The following is a 27336-nucleotide window of genomic DNA, read 5'->3' as shown; positions in this document are numbered from 1 at the left end:
TTAGAGGAGCTTCACAATTCTTCTTCTTCTTTTTGTATTACAAGACTAGTTTCACGTGGTTGATAGTTTTGCATCTTTAAGAGTGTTAAGAATTGATAGGAATGACACTTCTCATTCGGATTTATTTATTTCGCAGGAAAATTAGTTGTAAATAATATAAATGAGTATCTGCTAGGCCTTTAAAGTAGAAAAAAAAAATGGAAGAAGAGGAAGAAAAGAACTTTGGAGAAACTAATGTACTCTCAGATAGGGTAGGAGGATCTCATCAGGGGAACGTTAATTTTACAACTGGCGAGGAAGCTGTATTAAGAAATGATAATGCAGTGTCACAGGGGTTTTGTTCTGCATCTATGATTGGGAATAAGGACAAATCTGAGCATGTATCTCTAGAAAATCAGGCTAAGACTGCTGGGGAGTCTCATGGTGGTCAGGTGGATACGAATCCATCCGAAGATTTAGACCGTGACAGAGGCTCATCAGGTGGGTTTGAGGAGCATGATTCTTTCCCAATGATTGGAACATGGCATGACCGTTCTAATTCAAGCCCTGGACCAGCAAGACATACAGATTATGATATTAGGCAGTCAAGCTCGGCAACTTGTCTTGATTCTGTCTTTTATGCAGATTCTGGATATTCACCCCATGCTTCGCCAAGAAAGGCAAAGCCAAAAGCTGCTATGCCTCACGTGTCTCCTGAGCTATTGCATTTGGTGGATTCTGCCATTATGGGCAACCCTGAAAGCTTGAACAAGCTGAAGAATATTGTAGCTGGGGTTGAGACTTTTGGAAGTGAGGAAGACATGGAGAGCATTCCTTTCTTGGTTGTTGATTCACTTATTGCCACAATGGGCGGAGTTGAAAGTTTTGAAGAGGACGAGGATAACAATCCTCCTAGTGTGATGCTAAACTCTCGGGCTGCAATAGTGGCAGGTGAGCTAATTCCTTGGCTTCCTTGGGAAGGAGATAGTGACATTGCCATGTCTTCCAGGACACGGATGGTTAGAGGCTTGCTTGTTATATTGCGGGCTTGCACAAGAAACAGGGCAATGTGCTCTATGGCTGGTTTATTACAAGTGCTTTTGAGGTCAGCTGAGAATATTTTTGCTCAGGGTGTTGGCTCACTAGAGCATATAAAATGGGATGGGACTCCCTTATGTTATTGCATCCAACATTTGGCGGGGCATTCACTTAGTGTTATTGATTTGCGTAGATGGTTTCAGGTCATTACAAGAACACTGACTACCATTTGGGCACCTCGCTTAATGATTGCATTAGAGAAGGCAGTGAGTGGGAGAGAGTCGAGGGGGCCAGCACGCACCTTTGAATTTGATGGTGAAAGCTCTGGTTTGCTTGGTCCTGGGGAAAGTCGTTGGCCATTTACCAATGGATTTTCCTTTGCAACGTGGATCTACATTGAATCCTTTGCAGATACATTAAACACAGCAACTGCTGCAGCTGCAATTGCTGCTGCAGCTGCAGCCAAGTCAGGAAAATCATCGGCTATGTCTGCTGCTGCCGCTGCAAGTGCCCTTGCTGGTCAAGGCACAGCGCACATGCCTTGTTTATTTAGCTTCTTATCTGCTGATAATAAGGGAATAGAGGCATATTTTCATGCACAATTTTTAGTGGTTGAAAGTGGTAGCGCAAAAGGAGAGAAAACATCTTTACATTTTACTCATGCATTCAAACCTCAGTGTTGGTATTTTATTGGATTGGAATATGTATGCAGGCAGGGAATTATTGGGAAAGCAGACAGTGAATTGAGATTATATATTGATGGATCTTTGTATGAAAGCCATCCTTTTGAATTTCCTCGCATTTCCAAGCCACTAGCTTTCAGTTGCGTTGGGACAAGCCCTCCTCCGGCAATGGGCGGCTTACAGCGCCGTCGCCGTCAATGCCCTTTATTTGCTGAAATAGGCCCAGTGTATATCTTTAAGGAACCAATTGGGCCTGAAAGAATGGCACGAATAGCTTCTAGGGGAGGGGATATGCTGCCTTCTTTTGGTAATGGTGCAGGACTTCCTTGGCTATCCACAAATGATCATGTTCAAAGAATGGCATGGGAAAGTTGTTTATTAGATGCTGAAATTGGAGATTGTCTTCACCTACTCTACCACCCCTGTCTTCTTACTGGGTGGTTCTGTCGAGATGCTTCTCCTTCTGGCTCAGCAGGTGAATAGATTCATCTTTAATTTCAGTTCTTTTTTAGTGCATGAATGTCCATGAGCGTTAAGTTCTTTTCTTAGGTACTTGTTACTTATTTTATGATATTTTTTCTCTTTCCATGTTCCTGAATCAGAACGGTTTATAAGATTGCTAAAATAAGAGGGAGAGAGTTGTTATATTAATCTCATTTTCTTTTCCCTTTATTTGTGCTGTTTTAAAGTAGTACGAGCATGCAGAATGCTTCTGTTTTTATGAGTATGTTTCTTTTCCTACGTTTTTCCCACTCTCAGTGCATACATGGATGTTGGAGGAAGTGTTGGTGATGGCATGTCAGTTTACTTGACTGTGAATGTAAATTCTTCTGCTGTGATGGGTTTACCCGTTTCATTTATGTGACATTGTCTTTTTCTGGTTTGTAAAATGTTATCCTACATCTGCTAAATATTAGGTCTCCTATGGTCTTATATTAAAGTTGATCCCCTCCACCTATTACCAATCGGTTTCAGGTTGGATGCTTAATATTTTATCAAAGTCTTGTTTTTGTTATGTTGTTCTTCCTACCAAATCCCATGCGAGGTTGTCCACATGTAGGCATTGCGTGTTACATGTGAGGGGGAGTATTAAGTGGTGTTATCCCACATCTCTTAAATATTAGGCTTCTTTTGTGCTTATATCAAATTTGGATGGTTAACATCTTTACATTAACTTCCAGACATTGCAGCATTGCACTCTCTATTTCCTAGACGAGTGGAGAAAAGAGTTCTTTTTTTTTTGTTTATATTAGTGAAATCAACCATAGTATTTTTTTTCCCTTCATATTTGACTTTTTTGTTTAAACATGAAATTTCTTGGCCCTCTTTTTTTTTCTATTGTATCTAAGTAATTTTCAGTTCTTGCTTAAATTACCTATCTATGGTGATTCAGGAATTCTGCGCAGACCTGCTGAGGTTCTTGGACAAGTCCATGTTGCAACACGAATGAGACCTGTGGAGGCTCTTTGGGCTTTAGCCTATGGAGGTCCCATGTCCTTACTTCCTCTGGCTGTCAGCAAAATGTGTCAAGATAGCTTGGAACCAGAACAGGGTAGTCTTCCATTGTCTTTGGCTACAGCAGCTCTAGCTGCTCCAATATTTAGAATTATTTCTATTGCCCTCCACCACCCAGGGAACAATGAAGAGATACGTCGCACAAGGGGCCTTGAGATTCTTTCAAGAATCTTAGACTATCTTTTACAAACTTTGTCTTCTCTTGGGGATGGAAAGCATGATGGTGCGGGAGATGAGGAGCTTGTTGCAGCTGTGGTTTCTCTATGTCAATCTCAGAAGCATAATTACGTACTTAAAGTGCAGCTTTTCAGTACACTGCTTTTGGATCTTAAAATTTGGAGTTTGTGCAGCTATGGGCTCCAAAAGAAACTCCTATCATCGCTTGCAGATATGGTCTTCACACAGTCAACAGTGATGCGAGATGCCAATGCTATGCAGATGCTCCTTGATGGCTGCAGAAGGTGCTACTGGACAATTTCTGAAAAGGACTCCTTGGATACTTTCTCCTTACTTGATGCTACACAGAGAGTAGGTGAAGTGAATGCTTTGGTTGATGAACTCTTAGTTGTCATTGAACTTTTAATAGGAGCAGCACCACCTTCATTGGCTGCAGATGATGTGCGTTGTTTACTAGGATTCATGGTTGATTGCCCACAACCTAATCAGGTGAGTTCATGTTGGTTCTTATTTCCTTTTCACTATTTCCTTCAAAGATGAGCAGTTCACTTTTTCTAGATAAAAGTTGAACAGATGTTGGTTTAACAATGGTTGTCACATTGAAGCATGACTATCTTTGTGATGTTATGTTATCTTTTTAATTAAATAAACTTTGGAAAGAAACTTAATTTCTTAAGAAGTAAACGTTCTGATGATGATGTGCTTAAAATTGTTTTTGCTTCTTCTCTGAAGTTTATTTTGGGTCTCCAGAACATTTATCCTATTTGACTTTCTTTTGATGGATCAGCATATGATCAGATGCAACTAGACCATACGGTTATATGCATGCTTCTTATTTCTGGCTGATATTGGAGGACATCTCTCTCATTGTTTTGCTAGAAATGACTCAGTTGTATTCCTTTCAGGTTGCCAGGGTGCTACATTTAATCTACAGGCTAGTGGTACAACCAAATTCCACCAGAGCTCAAACATTTGCAAGTTCTTTCATGGGTTCTGGTGGGATAGAAACACTACTTGTCCTCCTGCAACGAGAAGTTAAAGCTGGCGATCACAACATTCCTGAAACTAGCACTAAGGAGGATGAAAGCTTGCCTGTTCAAAGATCTGAACCAGAAGGAAGCCAGGATGAACGGTCTACGAAGGAGAGGGATCAAATTTCACAGAAAGATTTTGAATCTCTATTCCTTGATGGTAGTAGTAGCCTTGTGGCAGCTTCTCCTAGTGTGAAAATGGAAAGGATGTCATCTGTTTCTGAAATTGCTTTTATGAAGAATTTGGGTGGAATAAGTATTTCAATTAGTGCCGACAATGCAAGGAATAATGTTTACAATGTTGACAAAAATGATGGAATTGTTGTTGGGGTCATTGGACTGTTAGCCGCTTTAGTAGCACATGGGCATCTGAAATTTGGTTCACGCGAGTCCTCAGAAATGACAAGCAGCCTTTTTGGTGTTGCATTGAGTGATTCAGGTGGCAGTATGTTTGATGATAAAGTTTCTCTTCTGTTTTATGCTTTGCAGAAGGCTTTTCAGGCTGCTCCTAACAGGCTTATGACAAGCAACGCTTACACTGCTTTATTGGGGGCCTCAGTACGATAACAATCTTTTGCTTTAATATTATCTTGACCTTAATGATCAATGATATTCTGCTTATATTTTCTTTCAGTTTTGTGCATTGGAAAACTTATTGGTCTACCATTGCATCAACTTTCTAAAACTTTCTTTTAATTCTCTTCTTTTCTTTTTTAAAGTATAACCAGGATGTGGTATTTTTTCAGCCTGCTGAAGTAAAAAATATCATCTATGCTTTGGAACTATGCTAGCTTCTTATGGCATCTTGTACTTGCATATAGCACTGAATGCCGAAGTCATTATTATTATTTTTCTCAGATCAATGCTTCTTCGACAGAGGATAGGTTGAGCTTTTATGATTCTGGCCATCGTTTTGAACACTTACAACTTTTGGTGGTTTTGTTGCGTTCGCTGCCATATGCATCTAGATCTTTCCAAAGCCGGGCACTACAGGTATTCTTGTCTGAATTTATCAGTTGCAGATTTCGTTCTAGTGTTTACGATTAGTAATACAAAATAAGCTTTAAACTAATATATGCTTATCAGAACATAACACAGTTTTCAACCATCACCAATTTATTTTTGTGCCTAGCTTTTTCCTGTCCTGAATTCAACTGCAGTTATATACCATTGTGTTTTGCTTTCATGCTCTTAACTATCCTTATTACGACTTTTTCTGATTTTGTATTATAGTTTCTGAGTTATTTATTTCTGTTCAGGATCTTCTGTTTTTGGCTTGCAGTCATCCAGAAAATAGAAGTAGTCTAACAAAAATGGAGGAATGGCCTGAGTGGATACTAGAGGTCCTTATCTATAACTATGAGGTAAGTCTTTCCATCTTCAACTTTTCTTTATGTTTGTGCTTCTTCCCCTTGTCGTCTTTGATGTTCCACTGCATATAAATCAGTTAGATGGTGTTGTTTAGTGTTAAAAGTATCTAAGCTAAAACCAATTGGCTATAGATGGAGGGGTCCAGTTTAATATAAGACCACAGAAACTCTGTACTTAATAGATATGAATAGCTCCACTTAAAACTCCCTGGACAATGTCAGCAGGGTAGGAAGAACAACATAACAGAACTTTGCTCCAATACTATGTTAAAGCATCCAACCTAGAGCCAGTTGGCTTAAGCAGAGGGTCCTAACGTTAATATAACACCACATGAAACCTGATACTTAGTTGATGTGGGATAACATCACTTGACCTTTAGGATTGACATTTTAGAGGATTTGGACTAGTATTGACCTTTTTGGGCAATTATGAATATGCATATACTCCTTGTGTTAAGCATTACACATTGTTACTTGATTTTGCAGATGGATGAAAGAAAACAGTCTAATTCAGTAAGCTTTGGAGACATAGAGGATCTCATACACAATTTCCTGATTATTATTTTGGAGCATTCAATGCGCCAAAAGGATGGATGGCAGGTTTTTCTTTATCCATCTTTTCCACTTTACTGTATCTTTCAGTATATATTTGTCCCCCTTAATTCAAGCATGTCAGTTCCATTTATATTTTCTGGTTATTGCTTCCAATTTACAGGATATTGAAGCTACAATTCATTGTGCAGAATGGCTCTCTATTGTGGGTGGATCAAGCACTGGGGATCAGAGAATTAGGTATTAACTCTATTGAGTCCTGTTCCATAAATTTATTGCTGTAATTGTCTCCAACAGTACACTGGTGCCATTTGTGATTTGTTGAACCTTAGTTCCTTTCCCTTGGACTGCTATGTAAAATGAGCACTTCTGTCGGAACATCACAACATGCACTTGTCAAAGGAGAATTCTACACTTTGTATTTACACAGATATAAAGATCTCACTTGCCAACTTGTAGAATCACCGAGTCATTGAATTCTGTAATTCTGCCTTCCTTGAGGTAACAAAATTATTGGCTGGCTTTGATGTGAAGTGTCAAAGTATAGAAACTTAATTTGCTTCTTTTTCTTATTGCTTAAAATTCTGATACATCATGCACTGCCCTAAACACTTTGTGTATCCAATATATTCAATATGCTTTGCATAGGATATTAAATAGCCACAAGGCTACAGTGATTTATTTAACATTGTCTCTGATTGTTTTCATATGTGTTCTTCATGAAGCCTATTAAATGTGTTACGTTTGGCAGCAGTTGCTATTATTGGTGAAAGCTTATCTGTAATATATTTTTTGGATGAACAAGTAAGCATTAATTTATTTTGATTTCCTTTGTGGTTGTTTTCTGAAGGCGTGAAGAATATTTGCCAATATTCAAGAGAAGGCTTTTGATTGGGTTGCTGGACTTCGCTGCTAGAGAGCTGCAGGCTCAGGTAAGATGGTCTTTAACAATTGCAGTTTAATGCAATAATTATGGCTTCTATTTTCTTGAATTTTGTTATTTTACTGTTCTCACCACTAGCTGCTTTCTCATATTTCTGCTGCTGTTTATATTTTCAATGATTAGTATTAAGTCTCACCACTAGAGGAAAAAGTTGCAATAGTTCTTCATTAAGCTTTTCTTCCATGGCAGACTCAAGTTATTGCTGCAGCTGCTGCTGGGGTTGCAGCAGAAGGTTTGTCCCCAATGGAAGCCAAGGCACAAGCAGAGAACGCTGTGCAACTTTCTATTTTTTTGGTAGAGAATGCAATTGTCATTTTAATGCTTGTTGAAGATCATTTACGGTTACAAAGTAAACTTTCTTGTGCATCACGCAAAGCTGAGGGTATTGTATCTCCGCTTTCTCTCGTATCTCCCCTATATAATTACTCAAATTCCATTGCATCAACTGGTAGAGAATCAACTGGTAGAGAATCATCAGAAGGTTCGGATGATCGTAGATCTGGAAATTCTGGCGGACTTCCTCTTGATGTACGTGCATTGCCCCCTTAAAGATAATTGTCTATGCATACATGGAATTTTCATTTTTTAGAGATTTATGTCTTTATGAAGTTCTCTACTGTTAAACTTCTTCATCTTCCACAATAGCCTTATTAGCCATAATGTCTTCCTGGATTTCCTGACTTATAGCATGGACATGTGACAGTTCTTAGGCCTGATTGTTATTATTAACTTTTTATGAACATTGCTTTGACTTCCTTTATGCTATGCCTTGTTCTAATATTTTTTATTTCCTGCTTTCATGTTCTTTTTCCAAACAAGGTCCTTGCTTCAATGGCTGATGCAAACGGGCAGATTTCTGCAAAGGCGATGGAACGGCTTACTGCTGCTGCTGCAGCTGAGCCATATGACTCTGTCTCCTCAGCTTTTGTGTCATATGGAAGTTGTGCTATGGATATAGCTGAGGGTTGGAAATACAGGAGCCGCTTATGGTTTGGGGTTGGCTTTCCTAAAACTGGCGAGTTTGGCGCTGGTGGCAGCGGCTGGGAGTTGTGGAGTGCTGCTTTACAAAAGGATCCTAACGGGAATTGGATTGAATTTCCTCTAGTGAAGAAGTCTGTAAGCATGCTCCAAGCTTTATTGTTAGATGATTCTGGACTTGGTGGCGGTCTTGGTATAGGTGGTGGATCAGGTACTGGGATGGGAGGAATGGCAGCACCTTACCAGTTACTGGACAGTGACCAACCATTTTTATGCATGCTTCGCATGGTGCTTCTTTCAATGAGGGAAGATGATAATGGAGCAGACAAGATGGTCGCGAGGAATGTGGGCATAGAAGATGGAGTGCCAGAAGCATTGTATCACCAAGGAGAGAACATCATGTCCTTAGACAACAGTGATGGAATCGCAGCAGGAAATCCAGAGTCAGCATTGTTGTGGAGGTAAGTTAGTAGAGGATTCTCCTAATCAACAACCACATGATGCATAAGTGTACATATCTATCCACTAAAGTGTCTGCTCTGTCTCTCTCCTGTACCGTGTAGTCTAATTGGTCTTGTTTCCACCTCACTTCCATTACTCATATACAAGGAGATTTTAGAACTTATTAATTTAATTATTTGCAGTGTGCTTTCTCCTATTCTGAACATGCCAATTTCTGATTCCAAGAGACAGAGAGTTTTGGTAGCATCCTGTGTTCTCTATTCTGAGGTTAGTTCTAAGTGAATTGCTTGGTATGAAATAGCAGCAAATTATTTACTTCATTAGTTTTTGTGCTTTACTCTTCAACTTTTTGTGGCACAGCAATATGTTGTCTTCTTCTTTTCTTTGTTCTCATCTATTATCATATTCATTCTGTTATGATATTGCAAAGGAATGTTTAATGTTTACTTTTATTTCTTCCTCATCACTATGATTATCTAGGTTCTTGATTGATATTCTGAATTAAACTAAAAATGGCATATGCTGCAGATATGGCATGCTGTTGGGAGGGATAGAAAGCTGCTTCGTAAACAGTATCTTGAAGCCATTGTACCACCTTTTATTGCTGTTTTGAGGAGATGGAGACCACTTTTGGCAGGAATCCATGAACTTGCTACTGCTGATGGTTTGAATCCTCTAGCTGTTGGTAATCCTGTGTTGGCTGCTGATGCTCCACCGTTAGAGGTTACTACATATTATTCTTAGCTCCTTTCGTAAAATAATCTTGCTCATAAGTGTTAATTTGTCTTTCCTAGTGCCAACAGTACTATGTGCACACATCCATGCTTCTCTGTTTTGCATGACTCTCAGCAAGGAGCCGGAATTTATTTTCTAGGAATTTTTTTTCAGAGTTGGTTGTTATCCTCACGCTACATTGTTTTCCTTCTTTCAATGTTTTTCTCATTGGTGCTTTGCTTGAGAATTTTCAATTTTTACCCCACCCCACTTTCTTTTCCAGACAGCTCTTGCAATGATCTCTCCAGATTGGGCTGCTGCATTTGCATCACCACCAGCTGCAATGGCATTGGCAATGATTGCTGCTGGGGCTAGCGGAGCAGAAACTCCAGCTTCTCCAGCAACCACACAGTTTAAACGTGAATCCTCAATGCTTGAGCGTAAAACAACTAAGCTGCATACTTTTTCAAGCTTTCATAAACCTCCCACAGCTTCTAACAAATCATCATCCTTTCCAAAAGACAAGGCTGCTGCAAAAGCTGCTGCCTTGGCAGCTGCACGTGATCTTGAACGCAACTCAAAGATTGGTTCTGGAAGAGGTCTCTGTGCTATTGCAATGGCTACTTCTGCACAGAGGAGGAATGCTAGTGATCTGGAACGTGTGAAAAGATGGAATGAATCTGAAGCCATGGGAGTTGCTTGGATGGAATGTCTGCAACCAGTTGATACAAAATCAGTCTATGGGAAAGATTTTAATGCTTTATCCTATAAATTTATTGCAGTCCTTGTTGCAAGTTTTGCTTTAGCAAGAAATATTCAGCGGTCAGAGGTTTGATTACTGCTAGCTATCATGACTGTTGTTGCTTTTTTAGGCTGCAATAAAAGTTAGTAACTGGATTAATCTACTTTTTGCTCTCCAGATTGATAGGCGCACACAAGTTGATCTAGTTGCACGACACCAGTTATTCACTGGGATTCGAGCGTGGCGTAAACTTGTTCTTTGCTTGATAGAGATGAAATGTCTCTTTGGACCAGCAGGGGACCAACCTAGTCAGGCACGTGTAAGTTTAGACTTCTCTTTTCTCCTTCTGAAAAGAAAAAGTATATGTTTCCAGATAGCTGATTTTTTTTTCTTCTTCCCTTCTCTAACATTTTTCTTTCCTTTTTATGGTATGTGTAGACTTTATGTAAGCTAAGGTTTATGGAGAGTTCTTCGAGAATGAGACCATATTTGAGAAGGAATTACACAGGGACTGCTCATTTTGACGGTGCTACTAATTTTGAAGATCAAAGTGATCTGAAAAACAATCAGCAAGATGTCATAAGCTCATCTACTGCTCCTATTCTGGCAGCAGAAGCAATCTCAACAAATTTATTGAATGAAGATGATGAACAGCCAGAACATGATAATGAAGACAATAGAGGCTATGAAAATGACCAAGGTGGAAAAGATCAGCCAAGGCTTTATGGAATATCTGGGCAACCCTTGCACAAAATGGTAGAATCTACCGATTCTCAATTTTCCAATGAGCAAGACTTGGTCCCAAGTTTATCAGCAGTTGCTCCTGGATACAATTCTAGTGAACTTGGTGAGAGAATTGTGTTTGAACTTCCTTCATCCATGGTTAGACTGCTGAAGATTATACGAGGAACATTTCAAGTAAGATTTTTATATTGTGTTTAAAATCTTTGCAGATTATATTCAGTGATATAGTTGTTTTACACTGCTTTACAGTGGGCTTAGTATTTCTTTGATTGTGATATTCTTAAACTTAGTACCATCAAATTCTCAAACCTAGATGATTGCTTAAACTATGATAAATTTCTGATGCATGGATTCTCAAAAGCTTCTGATAGGATTCTCTTTAATTAAGGCAATATGTTCTGCATATAAACTCATAATAGGACCAAGACCGTTGGCTGATGAACCAGTCAATTTTCTGAAATTTTCAGGGAACAGTGCCTCTTTTTGATATTAGCGAATTGTGGATTTTGACAGAAGTGCATGAAATTAAAGGGAACATCATTCTTAAATGCCTTTAAATGAGGACTGCATGCTATCCGGTGCTTAGGATAGATCCGTTAACAGAAGGAATCTACTTGAGTCACAACAGCCAATTCTAAAATATGATGAAGTATGCAGCTAAGTTGTCAACTTACTGTATAAGATCGATAACTTGTATTAGAACAGAAAAGTAGTGAAGAGATCTACAAGAATAGAAGTCCCGCTTCCTCTCTAATGTTTCTGGCTAATTGAGATAGCCCTCGTATAAGTCACCAATCTAATTCATTTTTCATCTCATAACTCATAGCTTAGGTACACCTTTACAGCTCAACTTATGGGGACTTTTAAACTAAGTAGCCTTTAACATTTGTCACACTTGCAGAGCCAGATGTCTGGCCACTGAGGATGCTATCATGCATCTTTATACAATCCTTATTTCACCTGCTTTCCCATAATCCTCCGTCATAGGTGTCTGTGGATGCTAGTTTTCCTATAGATTTAGGATAAAAGAGAAATTCTTTTTATTTGTGTTCTAGAACAAGAATGGAAACTAGTGTTGCAAATCTAGTGCGACTTGTTTCTCATACTTTCAGTACTTGTTCTATCAAACCAGAAGAAATGGTTATCAAGAATATGAACTATTCTCCTTTTTTCAGGTAACCACAAAGAAAATAAATTTTATAGTTCATAATACGGAAAACAACACAACAATGGATGGTTTGGAACGCAACTCTGAAATGAGAAATGACCAAAAAGACCATAGTTGGCTGATTACTTCTCTTCATCAAATGTATAGCCGAAGGTGAAGTTATAGTGAAACATATTAGTTTTATTGTCATTTTTGTTCAAGCTAGCCTTAGAAAATTTGAGCATCACTATTGTGTTTACTAGCTTTGAGCTTCAAGTTTTGTCATTTGATATTCTCAGTATTTGTGTTATACTCATCTTGCTTATCATTATCAGACAATATATGTCTAGTTATTATCAACCATCCTTGATTTCATATTACATTCATGCTGTCAAATATTGAAACAAGATGCTTGCCTAAAACAAGGAATGAGAAAAAGATGCCTGCTGGCATTTTATTGTTGTATGAAATTACTTTTATTTCAGCATCTCATCTATATCTCTTAACAACCAAAAGTTTTCTAGAAATTTCTCAATATTCAGAAAATGTCAATGTGAATGTCTGCACACTATATTGCAAGAGTTGGATATGACCAGCAGATGAGGATTTCTTTTTTTATTATTATTGTTGTTGTTGTTATTGTTGTAAAATCCAGTAATGACTTTAAGGTCTTCTCTCTTTGTGCTTATTGTTTATATTAATATTACAAGGAGCGTAAAGAGATATTTATTCCGCACAGTTATCCATCACATAATAATATTTTTCATAGCTGCATTAAAGAATTTTAACTTTTCATCATCCAATATTGCTTTAGCTTTAGCATCTTCTTTGTGCCTCATTTGCTGGTTTGTTTTTGCCATAGATATCTCTTAAGACGAAGTGCCTTGGAGCTGTTCATGGTTGACCGTTCTAACTTCTTCTTTGATTTCGGGGTATGTTCCTATTGGATGCACCTTCAAAGTTTATTTGTTTGTGATTAAAAGAAGTATGCTTTTGATGTTTGTTTACTCCCTGTATGTTCCTCTTATTTGCATTGGCTTTGGCCTTTCCCCCCTCTTCTTCTTTTTTTTCTTAAAAAAAAATAATGGATCCAGAGTTCCGAGGCCCGAAGAAACGCCTACCAAGCTATTGTTCAAGCACAACCTCCTCATTTGAACAACATTTATCTTGCAACTCAGGTTGTATTTTGGTTGATTTTTATTTTTATTTTATATTCTTTTATTTTAATTGAAAGAGGTCTAGCACGAATGCAGATAGATAATATCATCTGTATTTAAAGGAAATGAGTGGAAAGTTCACTGGTCTTTTACTTCTATAAATTTGGGTTCATTACAACTTAGCTAAAGGTGTGTGTATTAGCTGCTGTTTACAAGGATTCATTTTTTATTTACCTTCCTGAACCTGAACTTATATTGTTTTCTGATGTAGAGACCAGAACAACTTCTGAAAAGAACTCAGTTAATGGAGCGCTGGGCCAGGTGGGAGGTATGAATTACAGTACATTTATAAATAATTCACATGCAATAAATAAGCATCATAATTACTGGCAGAATTGTAACCCTTCTGCAGATCAGCAATTTTGAATATTTAATGCAGCTAAACACATTGGCTGGGCGTAGTTACAATGACATAACTCAAGTGAGACTGTTTCTGAGTGCATTTTGATGGATAATCACAGGTTCTTTGTGCGTACTTACAATGCCCTTTTCTTTCTTACTTACAGTATCCAGTATTCCCATGGATTCTTTCTGACTACAGTTCAAAGAGTTTGAATCTTGCTGATCCATCTGCTTACAGAGATCTTTCAAAGGTAGTTTGCTTTAATCTTGCTGGCACTTACTTTCTATCTGCACTATCCTTTTCAATTATAAAGTCATGTGTGTTTGCAGCCTGTTGGGGCACTTAATCCAGATCGTCTGAAGAAATTCCAAGAGAGATATGCTAACTTCAATGATCCGGTTATCCCCAAGTTCCACTATGACTCACACTATTCAAGTGCCGGAACTGTAGGTTTTCTAACATATTTAACATTTCTAGTTGTACTTTTATGATGGTTATAAGAAAGTTCCTTGAAATAGGGGCAATGTCAGATATATCCCTGCTATTCATGAAGGGTTTGATTTCCTTAGTTTGTTTCCTCATAGTACTTGGGACATTTGCATACATGTGCGTGCAATTGTTACCTGTGCAGTGGTTGGCTTTAAAAATTAAATTATACTACCTTCTGTATGATACTCTCATTCATCCCTACAGGTGGTGCTTCACATGATAGACTAATCCCCTTTATAGGGCCAACATGTTGCTGCTGTGCACCTGAAATCTGTAGTATATGCTCTTTAACATATTGGTCTAAATCTAATACCATGAGACTTACAGTTGCATTCTGCATCAGCCAGTTCACTAGGTTGCATGCTTCATTTATTTAGTTTTAAGGATTATTTACATCTATCCTCTGAATTATGTGCAAACATTCATTTGAAAACAATGTGATTGCAAGAAGTCTTCCTTGCCTCTAATTTCTTTTTTCAATTTTTTGATTGAAGACTTTTATTGTATTCAATCCAATTTTCTATTTCTATGCAAAGTAGTTGATTTTGTTAATTTTGCTATCAATTTGAGCAGGTTCTTTATCTAACTTCTTCGTTATATGTGGTGCTTTCTTGCAGGTTTTGTACTATCTTGTTAGAATAGAGCCATTTACTACTCTTTCAATTCAGCTGCAAGGTAGAAATTTTAATCATTCAGACCGGATATTTTCAGATGTTGCTGCTACTTGGAATAGAGTTCTTGAGGACATGAGTGATGTGAAGGAATTGGTATGTGTTTTATGTTTTGTCTTCAGTGTGAAGGAATTGGTGTGTGTTTTATGTTTTTTCCGGTTAAAATATGAAGCACGTGTGTACCCTGTGATTGTTGCTTGTCTTATCTTGCCGATCAGTTTTGGACACATTTGTACTTCAGTAGAGTATCAATATTTCCTTCATTTCCTTTTTATTTTATATTATTTATGTTAGGTTCCTGAACTGTTTTACCTTCCTGAGATGTTAACCAATGAATATTCAATCAACTTCGGAACAACACAAGTAGGAAGAAATCTTGGTATGTACCTAAGTTTCCTCTTTTCATTGTCTGAAGAGAAACAAAAGCCATTTGCACTGAATCTGATTCTTTTTTTTTTTTTTCAACATGCAGATTCTGTTAAACTCCCACCATGGGCCCAAACCCCAGTTGATTTCATTCATAAACATCGAATGGCTCTTGAGAGTGAGCATGTCTCTGCACATTTGAATGAATGGATTGACCTCATATTTGGGTACATTTTTGTATTACTTTCACTAATAATAATTGTAATATTCTTTTTTGTAATAATAATTGTTCACAGAGATTCTTGTTTTAAGAAAACCTTGAGTTTACAAGAATTTACATGAGTGAATTTGAATGTTTAGGTATAAGCAACGAGGCAGAGAAGCGATATTGTCCAATAACATGTTCTTATACATTACATATGAAGGGACAGTTGATATTAATAGGATCTCTGATCCAGTAAGTTTGATTTGTTATCTTTTCTTCTAATGTCTGCTCTATTTGGGAAACCTTCTTTATTGTCTTACACATGTATTACATATAAAAGGTACAACAGTGTGCTACACGAAACAAGATCGCTTATTTTGGACAAACTCCTTCCCAACTCCTTACTGTTCCTCACATGAAGAAGATGCCACTTTCAGAGGTTCTTCATTTGCAGGTAGCAATTAGCAATTCCATCTGCAGTTCAGTAGTGATCTAATAATGTCCTTTCACTAATGGCAAACTTTTTTTTTTGAAAATGAATATGTTAGATCTACTTCTGATTAACATTTAATGCCAGACAATCTTTCGGAACCCAAGAGCAGTCAAACCATATGCTGTCCCAGTTCCTGAACGCTGCAATTTGCCTGCATCTGCTATTCATGCATGTTCAGATGCTCTCATAATTGTTGGCACAAATGCACCAGCAGCTCATATTGCACAGCACAAGTGGCAGCCGAACACTCCTGATGATCAGGGAACACCATTTATGTTTGAACATGGAAAGGCAATCGCAAGCTCAGCTGGTGGTGCACTTATAAGAATGTTAAAAATGCCAGCTGGCTCTGGTTCTGATGAGGAGCAGTTTCCCCAGGCACTAGCATATGCTTCGTCTGGGATCAGGAGTTCATCTATTGTTTCCATCACATGTGATAAAGAAATTGTTACAGGTAGCCTCTTGATTCATAATTTCTCCAATAAATTTCTTCCAGCTTATGAACCCTAAATCAGAAAAGAAAAAGTAATATTTCTTTCAGATGCTTGCTGGGATTTCGTTACAACATCTCATTAGAATCCTTCGTTTGGTCCTTGTAGTAATAAGTTGGAAAAGGTTGCTTCTTACATGCACCATTGACTGAACTCTGAAGAATACTTTATAAGCATGAATTGAACTTTTCTTTTAAAGACTTTTTCTGGTCAACCGAATGAACTATGATTGTATTTAAAAATGTGCTTATAGTTGTCTCTTAACAAATCTTGGTCCCTTTGTAAAAGAAAAAGGGTGGATGGCTAGCATGTCTAAAACTATCCCAAGTTCTCATAAACATTCTATAATAAGATAATCTTTCAATTTCATAGCAGTGAAATGCTGCATGACAACTATGTTTTATGATGATGATAACAGTTTTTGGTGTCTAATCTTCTGATCTTTTACAATCAGCTTCTACTGTTCAATGTTTAAATATTTAGTGTGAAACATTGGTTAAAAAATATATCAATAACTTGTGAATTGTCCCTTTACTTTTCAATTTTGATTGGCTGTTCAACCACTATTTATATAACATTTGTAGCAGTAAGAGACTTAATTTTGAACCACATGTTCAGTGTTATTGATAATGGTCATGCGCATTTCTTGTGTTATTTAGTATCTCCTTATATATTTTTTCTGGAATTTAACTAGGTGGACATGCGGATAACAGTATCAAGTTACTCTCATCTGAAGGAGCAAAAACACTAGAAACGGCTTTTGGACACTGTGCTCCTGTCACTTGCCTTGCTCTATCACCAGATAACAACTATCTCGTGACCGGTTCCCGGGACACTACTGTATTACTTTGGAGGATACATAGGGCATTAACATCCAGCTCAAGCAGCACATCAGAAGCAACTGCTGACCCTGGCACACCAACCTCAACTACTGGTACTTTAGCTAACACCTTTGCAGAAAAAAGCAGGAAGCATAGGATAGAAGGTCCCATACATGTTCTTCGGGGTCACCGCAACGAAGTTATTTGTTGCTGTGTCAATTCAGATCTAGGTATTGTTGTTTCATGTGGTCATTCATCAGATGTTCTCTTACATTCTATAAGGAAGGGTTGCTTGATGAGACGGTTTGCTGGTGTCGTAGCTGACACTGTCTGCCTTTCTTCTGCGGGAATCATTTTAACCTGGAACCAATCGCAACATGTTCTCAGAACATTCACTCTCAATGGGATTCCAGTGGCAACAGCAAAAGTTCCTTCCTTTGGTGGTCTCAGTTGCATGGAAATTTCTGTGGATGGCAACAGTGCTTTGATTGGAATGAACTCATCTTCCAATGGAGTGTTCAATAACAACCAAAACTTCAGCTTTAAGAATCCCGGGGTTGATGATTCAAATCTCGAGTCAGAAGAGATCGAAGAATTGGATATTCCATCACCTTCAGTTTGCTTCTTGGATCTGCATGCTCTGAAGGTACAAGAAAACTTTTAAACCAAGATGCTATTATTACCCACTGTATATGGTGAATGCAGCCATGCTTGTGGATTCAATTTGCATTAATTTTGTTCTAAGGTACCTTGGGGGGGCTAAACCTCTCTTCCTCCATCTCGGAATGGGGTGTTCCAGAGATTAAACTCCTTTGAATGCATGTTCGCATAAGGAGAACGAGCCATATTGGCAAATAGTGTCACCTGGCTAAAATCTTTGATTTACAGGTGCTCCATGTGTTGAAACTGGGAAAAGGGCAGGATATTGCAGCTCTTGCTTTGGACAAGGATAACACAAATCTTCTAGTTTCAACCGCAGATAAGCAGTTGATCATTTTCACCAATCCAACCGTAAGTTAGCCTGATCTTCCAATCTCCCTAATTTGAATTTGTGGCTTAAATATAGAAAGAACCCTGATCTTGAACTAAATAACCATCTAAGCATCATTGTTTTAATACAAAATCAATTAAATCCTCAAGCATCTATTTTTCACCCAATTGAACCCTTGATTGGACTAAAATCGTCAGATTGAAGGCTCAATTGGATGAAAATAGATTTGAAGGGTTCAAATGCATGAAAATAGATGTTGAAGGCTCAATTTATTGTGAATGGCAAGGGCTTGGATGATTATTTAATTTTAGTTCAAGAGGTCCTTTTTTTTTCCTTTTAATACTTGAATTTAAGTTAATTACAAGTATTTAAATTTATATGGCCTAAATATAACTAAAACGAAAAATAACCATCTAAGCTTTATTGTTTTATTACAATCAATTAAATCTTTAAAATTAATTTTTTATTGGACAAAATTGGTTAATCGCATAATCAATTTCCATCCAATTGAGGACTCAATTGAGTAAGGATGAATGTTTTGAGGGTTGAAATGATAAGGGTTTAGATGATTAATTCTTTTCATTGAATTTAATTTTAGTTAGAAGTACATGAATTTTTGTGGCTTAAATATAAAAGAGCCCTAAACCAAAACCAAATAATCATCTAAGCTTTCATTATTTTATTATAATCAATTTAGTCTTCAAGCATCTAATTGTCACTCAATTAAACCTTTGATTGGATGAAAATTGATTAAAGTTATAATCAATTTCCGTCGAATCAAGGTTCAATCGGATGAAATTAAATACTTGGAGGTTTGAGAGTTCTATTTACTATAATAAAATGATTCTAGCTGATTATTTAACTTTAATTTGATAATTTAAAAAAAATCAAACCCAATTTCGAGCTCAATCTAATTATAAGATTTTAAATATTTGTAGTTGAGTAAGAAAATGGCAGAGAAGAAACCCAAGGTTGGTAGGGAAGGTGAAGCAGCCAGCCCTCGTCTAAAATCATAGTCTTCAATTCAGCCTTTTTTGAGCTTTGAGTGGTGATGATAATATACAAGATGCAACCATTGATGTCACCATGGTCCATATTATTATGCAAAATCAAATCAATAAACACGACTTTAAAAAGGCCTATCCAAGTGCTGCTGCTGCTGCTGCTGCTGCTGCTTCTGTGTACATATATTTTATGCATTGTATATTTTCACTACTGAAAAACAAACCCTCTAACAAAAGGGCTTTTAGGCTGATTCCTTTTGCTTATTCCATTTGTGAAAATGATGAGCTGAGATCTTCATGTTTTTGTTCATCAATTCTTTTAGGACGCATTTTTGGTTTTGTATCTAATTGTGACCAATTAGATTGAGAAGGCTTCATGGATTTTAATTGAGATCATAGATGTCATTTCTCACATTTAGTGCAATTGTGAAGGTATCAATCGAAAAAAGAATTAAAATCATGAAGTCATGATCATAATATTAGTACAACCATTACACTAAGAATTAAGATTAAAAGGTACCATTATAAATAGAATAATTAATTTCAAACAAGCAAAGTTTATCACATTTGGACAAATGAATTTAGAGGAGGAAAATGTATAAATCTATTAAATTTTCTTGATTTAATAATCAGAGATGTTAACTCATTTTCTTTTTATTCATTTCTTTTAAATCGCAACTTCAAAATCGTTAAAATCAATAATTAATTTATTGCTTTCTAAAATTAAAAGAATGATAATCTTTTCATTTATAAATAAAATACTAATATAATGCAAAAATAAAATACTTAAACTTTAATTAAAAATTTTAATTGAATCGATATAAATTATAACTTTTAACTTATACAACCAAAATCAAATAAACTAATTATCGTTTATCATGTCAATTTCTTAACCTTTTATATTAAAAAATTCTATTGTTAATATATTAAAAATTATTCTTATTTTAAATTAAAATTAGATTGAAATTAAATTTTAATTTAATGATGTATTATCTAGGGTAAGGTAGAATATGACAGTTCATACGATAGTGTTAAGAGAAGAAGATTTTTAGGATAAATTGACCATAAAAAAAAGTTAATTTAGTCATGGGAGTCTCGACATGTGCATCTAGATGTGATGGATGAGACATTAAATCTGCTGAAAAACTCTCAAACATAATCGATGTTGACTTGGTGTTTGTTCACGTGCAAAACATGTAGAAAATTGGCATCGACAGAGAATGGTATATAAATCCTATGCATGTGACAAGATATTTATTCTAGGCGAGGTGGCTTCTTACAATGTTTGTGTGGACGCTTCTTTATCATTTATTGAACAAGATGACCCATACGAGCAATCCTCTCCTCTCTCTTTTTTGTTAGAGCAACACGCTAATAATGAAAATGTATTGTCCTCTTTGGATGCCACAGAAGAGCAACGCATTCTCAAGGTTTTGTCAATTACTTTAAAGAAAGTTGAAAGGTATCTTTCAGAGTTTCTCAAAACGGATGACAAAATCTTAAGGATGCGTTATTCTTTAACTACATTTAAGAAGGACAATATTTGCATTATCAACATGATGCTTTAATAATAGTCAACAAAAAATCTATATACATCCATATAATAATTTGCATATCTTTATATTTCCACAAATGGAACAAAAAGCTCTACAAGCATATTCTCATATAATTAAAGGCCACATGGTAATGTTATAACCCTACTTTGGAATTTTTATTTTTTTATACGCTAGGTTAATTAGAAATATTTTATTCGAATAAAATTATTACTTTTCTCTTACGTTAAAAATATTATAAATATGCCAATAAGGTATTAATAATATCTTAAGCGTTTAGCTTTGAGTCTTAACATGTATAGAGGTATTTGGGTTCTCCTCCAAATCATCTTTTGCTTAAGTCTCATCATGTGTTAATATTGTCTAAATTTATTCGATTTAAATTTAGATATATTTCAATTTTATATTAAGCTAATTCTAATTCTAATTAATTAAATTTTATTATTATGATTTATATCTTACTTGTGAATATGCATGTAACTTAAAAAGAATATTATAAATATCTAATTTTTCATCACACCAAAATATATAAAAAAATTAGTTTAATAGAAAAAAGTTAAAACTAACCTACCCAATTCTTGTCATAAAGGAAAACAAAAAGGTTAAGGCTATCCTGGGAGGTTTTGGGTTTAATTATCTTTGGAAAAAAAAATTTCTCCAGTTTGATCCCTGCCTCACTTTTTACTATGATGTTGTGAGATAATCACCCAAAAGCCAAGCAACAAAACTTCACAAAATCATGGCTTTCACCTTTGATATATGCTTTTACTCTCCTTTGTGTTTCATTTCATTAGCTTGTTCTCATTGCTTCATCTTACTTTAAGCTTTTGAGATGGTTTCAAAGAGTGTTTTTTTTTTATTTCCCAAACAATACTTTGGCTATAAGCTCTCTTATGATGTTTCTTCAATGGAAGAAACTCCTAAAAACTTGAGGAAATTGTTAAGAGCTTAGCTTTATTTATAGATGGAAGCATGAACATACAAAAAGCCTAAAATGCTACATGGGATTGTTGGAAATTTCAAATTTCTTCAGGAAAGGGAATACAGAGAGGAAATGAAGAATTAAAACTTTTTCAGATATGCCCCAAATAAAGACTGAAGAGCAACGAGTAAAAGAACCACAGTAGGATGAGCAAGGCGGTTTACAAGAAGGTAATATTTGTATTCCACAAGAACATGTTGTTGATGATTTTGTGGATTTGTATTTTCATATTACTTCTGAGAATGTGGAAGAATGAGTTAAGGTGGTGTCTATTGAAAAGACAGATAAGGTAGTGGAAGAAAGTGACTAATTGTTAGTAGTGTTCAGATGAAAAAAATGTAAAGAATATTTTCTTTATTCAATTAATCATATTTACAATTGAATAGAGCTATAGAATATATACAGCTAAGGTGTAACTAATTACATTGCTAATTACACTATACAACTCACTACTCTAACTAACTGTGCACAAATATCTAAATAACTAATTTAGTTATTTTCTACATGCCCCCTCAAGTTGATGGATGAAAAAATGTCTTTCACTCCCAACTTGTTAACTAGATATTTGTGTTGTGGAATACTCAAACCCTTTGACAAAAAATCTGCCATTTGCTCTATTGTTGAAATGTGCCTGGTTTGAATGTGCCCCATCTGTATTTTTTCTCTGATAAAATGACAATCTATCTCTATGTGCTTCGTCCTCTCGTGATATACTGGATTACTAGCAATTTGTATTGCTGCTTGACTATCACAATGCAGCATCATTGGTTTGGTTACTTCAACACCCAGTTCTGACAGTAAGCCTTTAATCCACATAAGCTCAGCAACTGTAACTGCCATGCTCCTATATTCTGCTTCTGCAGAAGATCTTGATATCGTGTTTTGCTTCTTAGATTTCCACGAGATTAATGAATCACCAAGCTTGATACAAAAACCTATGACAGATTTCCTTGTCATGCTGCATGATGCCCAATCTGAGTCACAATAGGCATTTATCTCTGGTCTTCCTGCTGCTGAAAGTAAGATTCCTTGTCCAGGATTCTTCTTAATGTATCTCACAATTCGTATAGCTACTTCATAATGAGATTTTTTTGGCTTGTGCATAAATTGACTGAGATGTTGAACGGCAAAGGCAATGTCTGGCCTAGTATTTGTCAAGTACAAGAGTCTACCTATAAGCCTTTGATATATACTTGCATCTTCCAGTTCAATATCATCTTGCTGCAATTGAAGTGATTCATCATATTCAGCACTGGTTAACTTTAGATTCTGCTCAAGAGGAGTGTTTGATGGCTTTGCATTATTCAAACCAATGTCTTCTATGAGTTCTAAGGTATATTTCCTCTGATTCATTATGATTCCTTCTGTCGATCTTGCTATCTCTATCCCAAGGAAATATTTGAGTGTTCCCAGATCCTTCATTTTGAAATTCTGATGTAGAATGGCTTGAAGTTCTTCAATTAGTTCCCTATCATTCCCAGTGATCAAGAGATCATCAACATATATGAGCATGATCACAATTTTGTTACCCACTGTTTTGGTAAACAATGAGTAGTCATGCTTACTTTGATTGTATCCAGTGTTGATGAGAGCCTCACTAAGTTTTAGGTTCCATTGTCTCGACGCCTGTTTCAAGCCATAAAAGGATTTGAGTAATCTACATACTTAATTGCCCCCTGGATTAGCAAATCCATGTGGTAAAGCCATGTAGACTTCTTCATGAAGGTCACCCTGGAGGAAAGCATTGTAGACATCTAATTGTACAAGAGGCCAATTATATAATGCAGCTAGTGCAATTACAACGCGTACCGTTACTTGCTTTACAACTGGAGAGAAAGTATCCTGGAAATAAATCCCAACCCTTTGATTGTACCCTTTGGCAACTAATTTGGCCTTGTAACGCTCGATTGAGCCATCAGAATGATACTTAACTTTATACACGCATTTGTAGCCAATGGGGATCTTTCCAGGTGGCAAAGGGACAACAGCCCATGTGCCATTTGCTTCCAACGCCTCAATTTCCTGTTGCATTGCTACTTGCCAACAATTATGTTTAATTGCCTCGGAATAGGTTTGAGGTTCAGGTGTATGAGTGATGGATGAGGAAAAATATTGAGTATGTGAAGGTAAATGAGAATAGGAGATAAAATTAGAGATGGCATACTGACCTTGTGCTGCAGTGGAGGAAGTTGATGATGAGGATTTTGTGGAACAAATGTAGTCTTCCATCCAAGCAGGTTGTTTGTGAGTTCAGGTGCTTTGGCGTAAGGGTTGAGGAGGTTGCGGTGGTGGTGGTGGTGCTGGTGGCGTTGATTGTGTGGTAGAAGAAGTGTAGGATATGAGTGGTGATGGTTGTGGGCATAGTGAGGATGGTGGTTGTATAGGAGTGAGATGAGATGTTGAAGGTGTAGGTGAAGATGTAATGGTAAAAGGAAGAAAATTGGAATCATCAAGTGGTCCAAAAACATTTACATCCAGAGGAAACATTGGTTGATCCTTAGGAGCAGTTTTGAAGGGAAAAATATGTTCATGAAAAACAACATCTCGACTGACAAAAAATTTCTGAGAAATAGGATTAAACAAAAGATAACCCTTTTGTACTAAAGAATACCCCATGAAAATAGATGGTATTGCCTTTGGAGAGAATTTATCATGAAAATGGGTGATAGTAGCAAAACAAAGGCAACCAAAAACTTTTAAATGTGACAAGGAAGGTGGTTTATCGTATAACATTTCATATAGTGACTTCCAATGAAGAACAGAGGAGGGTAATCTATTGATTAAATAACAAGCAGTTAATACACATTCACCCCAAAATTTGACAGGAATATTTGAATGAAATTTGAGTGCCCTTGCTACATCTAAAAGATGTCTATGTTTACGTTCTGCCACACCATTCTGTTGTGGTGTGTGAACACAAGATGATTGATGAATGATGCCAAGAGAATGAAAAAAAAGTGTACCCTCCTTGGTAAAGAATTCACTCCCATTATCACTCCTAATAATCTTGACTACCCTAGAAAATTGAGTTTTAACAAGACTAATGAAATCTTTTAAGACAAGAAATACATCACTCTTAAGTTTTAGTAGAAATATCCAAGTCATCCTAGTCTTATCATCAACAATAGTCAAAAAATATCTATGCCCAGAATGAGTAGAAAAACGATATGCTCCCCAAATATCAATGTGAATAAGGGAGAATGCAGTTTTTGATCTTGATTCACTTAGTGGAAAAGGTAAGCGAGATTGCTTAGCTAAAGGACAAACAGTACAATAAGTAATATCATGTTGAGAATGAAAAACAGAATGTAGAGAAGGAATTTTATTCAACTTGGATAAAGGTGTATGACCAAGTCTAGCATGCCACAAAGAGGAATCAACATGCTTAGACGATGACAAAGAAGTAACACTAGATTCTGAAAACAAAGAAGTGGTTACATTGGTATTGACTGGGTTTGAAATTGTGTGAGGTAAAAGTATGTAGAGGCCATCCTTCTCTTTACCAATCCACATCATCCTTCCACTGCAAAGGTCCTGCAAAACACAGAATGAGGGATAAAAGGAAACAAAACAATTGAGATCCTTAGTGAGCTTTGAGATAAAGATGAGGTTGAAGTTAAAAGAGGGAATATATAGTACATCAGTCAAATGATGAGTTGGGGTGAGGGAATGAGTACCAATGTGAGTGATAGTGGCAGATTTTCCAGTAGGCAATTTAACATAAGTATTAGCGGAACAAGCAACAGGTGAATTCAAAGAATTGAAAATAAATGTCATATGATTTGAAGCCCCAGTGTCAAGAATCCAGGAAACTGGATCACTAACAGGGGAGGTACCTGCCATATGAGCCACAGGTTGAGAGGATGAAACAGAATCCTTGCTGAGAAGAGAAATAATCTGTTGATACTGCTCAAGAGTAAAAGTAGGAGCCAGAGGAGCTGAATGAGTAGCTATATCATCAGTATCATCACTGTCAGTAGCAGTAACAACATGATTGGCCGCTGGTGATTTCTTTTTAGTGAATTTGAAATTAGGGGGAAAACCAGTAAGCCTATAACAATTCTCAATCCTGTGACCCGAAAGTTTGCAATGCTCACAGATGTCATTATAACGCTTCTTGGAGGAGGAAGAAGCAGGTTTGGAGGAAAGTAGAGCAGTGGAATCAGAAAAGGTAGGAGAAGCTAGCTCGCGTTGATCTTCATCACGAATCACCATAGAATAAGCATTGTTGACAGAGGGAAGAGGTTGTATCAATAAGATCTGGCTTCGAACATTTGCATAAGTTTCATTCAAACCCATAAGAAATTGAAAAAGACGCTGCTGAGAATGTTGAGCAGTCTTTTTTGCAAGGTCACAATCACAAGTAGATGAAGGCATAAGAATATCATACTCATCCCAGAGAAGGTGGAGTTTTGTGAAATAAGTAGCAACAGATGAAGTACCTTGTGTGTGAGTGGAAATAGATCGATGAAGATAATAAACACGAGAGCCATCAACCTTATCATACATTTCCTGTAAGTCATTCCAAACCAAAGTTGCACTAGAGGCAAAAACGATTCCAGCAGAGAGTTCCTTGGAAACAGTATTGATGATCCAAGAGAGAACAAGAGCGTTGCAACGATCCCATTGTGATTTCAGATCTGGAGAAAGAGAATCGCGTTTGCAAGATCCATCGATAAATCCGAGTTTGTTCTTCACAAGAAGAGCAATACTCTTAGAACGGCTCCAAACACAATAGTTATCTGTGCCGGTGAGTTGATGGGAGACGAGAACGATCCAGGGAGTATCGGAAGGATGAAGATAGAGAGGATTGCTGAAATCAATGGTGATGGTGGAATCTGATACCATGTTAAGATGAAAAAAATGTAAAGAATATTTTCTTTATTCAATTAATCATATTTACAATTGAATAGAGCTATAGAATATATACAGCTAAGGTGTAACTAATTACATTGCTAATTACATTATACAGCTCACTACTCTAACTAACTGTGCACAAATATCTAAATAACTAATTTAGTTATTTTCTACAAGTAGAACCTTACTATCCAAACCAAGATATCACTCAGCAACAACCAATTGAAATTGATCCAGAGGCACAATAATTTGTTGAAGAAGTAACATCAGCAGAAGAATAGTGAAGAAGTTGGTGGTGAAGAGCCTAAGATAGTTGCAATTGGTTCTGCACCTCAAATTGAGTCTAAGTATACCAATAAATTTATTGGAAACTGCTGAAACAGGTAGGCCTGAGCCTGAGTAGAGGAAACCAAGATTCTTCAACCCGACATATGCAAAGAGAATGAAGATCATAGTTGAAAAAGGTTTTATCAACAAAAGGAACATCCAAGAGAACTGGTTCTGTTTCATATGTCAAGTCGTATGTGAAGAACCTAGTGTTGGAATTCTATGTCAATCTTTAGAAATCCATCAAAGACAAGGATAATGAGCATTTTATGCAGACATATGTCAAATGACACTTATTCACGTTTAACCTTGCTGTGATAAGCAAATTCTTTCATCATTCTAGTAAAGATGGTGAAATTTTTATTGTGGAATATGATTATCTAGCCTCCCAACTCATAAATCAAATTTTATCCATTTGACTTAAACTTGAGCCTACATGTTGCATCGGAGG

At 36.6% G+C, this 27336-nt stretch overlaps 1 protein-coding gene across 1 annotated transcript; it reads left to right on the top strand.

Moving 5' to 3' along the window:
• Positions 1 to 197: 197 nt before the first annotated feature.
• Positions 198 to 19580, top strand: LOC105790342 (BEACH domain-containing protein C2). The gene is made up of 31 exons (XM_012617899.2): positions 198 to 2175; positions 3094 to 3881; positions 4298 to 4981; positions 5282 to 5416; positions 5683 to 5787; positions 6280 to 6393; positions 6509 to 6585; positions 7196 to 7277; positions 7478 to 7816; positions 8108 to 8727; positions 8911 to 8995; positions 9257 to 9451; positions 9726 to 10271; positions 10363 to 10503; positions 10623 to 11102; positions 12104 to 12249; positions 12938 to 13007; positions 13170 to 13253; positions 13504 to 13560; positions 13645 to 13713; positions 13799 to 13885; positions 13965 to 14081; positions 14742 to 14891; positions 15090 to 15174; positions 15268 to 15388; positions 15522 to 15618; positions 15707 to 15820; positions 15944 to 16313; positions 17045 to 17817; positions 18060 to 18182; positions 19101 to 19580. Exons 1-31 carry the CDS (start codon positions 198 to 200, stop codon positions 19176 to 19178), a joined length of 8910 nt encoding a protein of 2969 aa, XP_012473353.1. The 3' UTR covers positions 19179 to 19580.
• Positions 19581 to 27336: the final 7756 nt, after the last annotated feature.

This window comes from Gossypium raimondii, chromosome 8, assembly GCF_025698545.1.
Source record: "Gossypium raimondii isolate GPD5lz chromosome 8, ASM2569854v1, whole genome shotgun sequence".
Lineage (NCBI taxonomy): Eukaryota > Viridiplantae > Streptophyta > Magnoliopsida > Malvales > Malvaceae > Gossypium > Gossypium raimondii.
This window is presented reverse-complemented; position numbering and strand designations above follow the sequence as displayed.

Coding starts and splice junctions, on each gene's coding strand:
- LOC105790342 (XM_012617899.2), top strand. CDS start 198: ATGGAAGAAGAGGAAGAAAAGAACTTTGGAGAAACTAATGTACTCTCA. Junction 11,103..12,103: donor TTATACGAGGAACATTTCAA/GTAAGATTTTTA, acceptor TCCTTTTTTCAG/GTAACCACAAAGAAAATAAA. Junction 15,821..15,943: donor CAGAGGTTCTTCATTTGCAG/GTAGCAATTAGC, acceptor ATTTAATGCCAG/ACAATCTTTCGGAACCCAAG.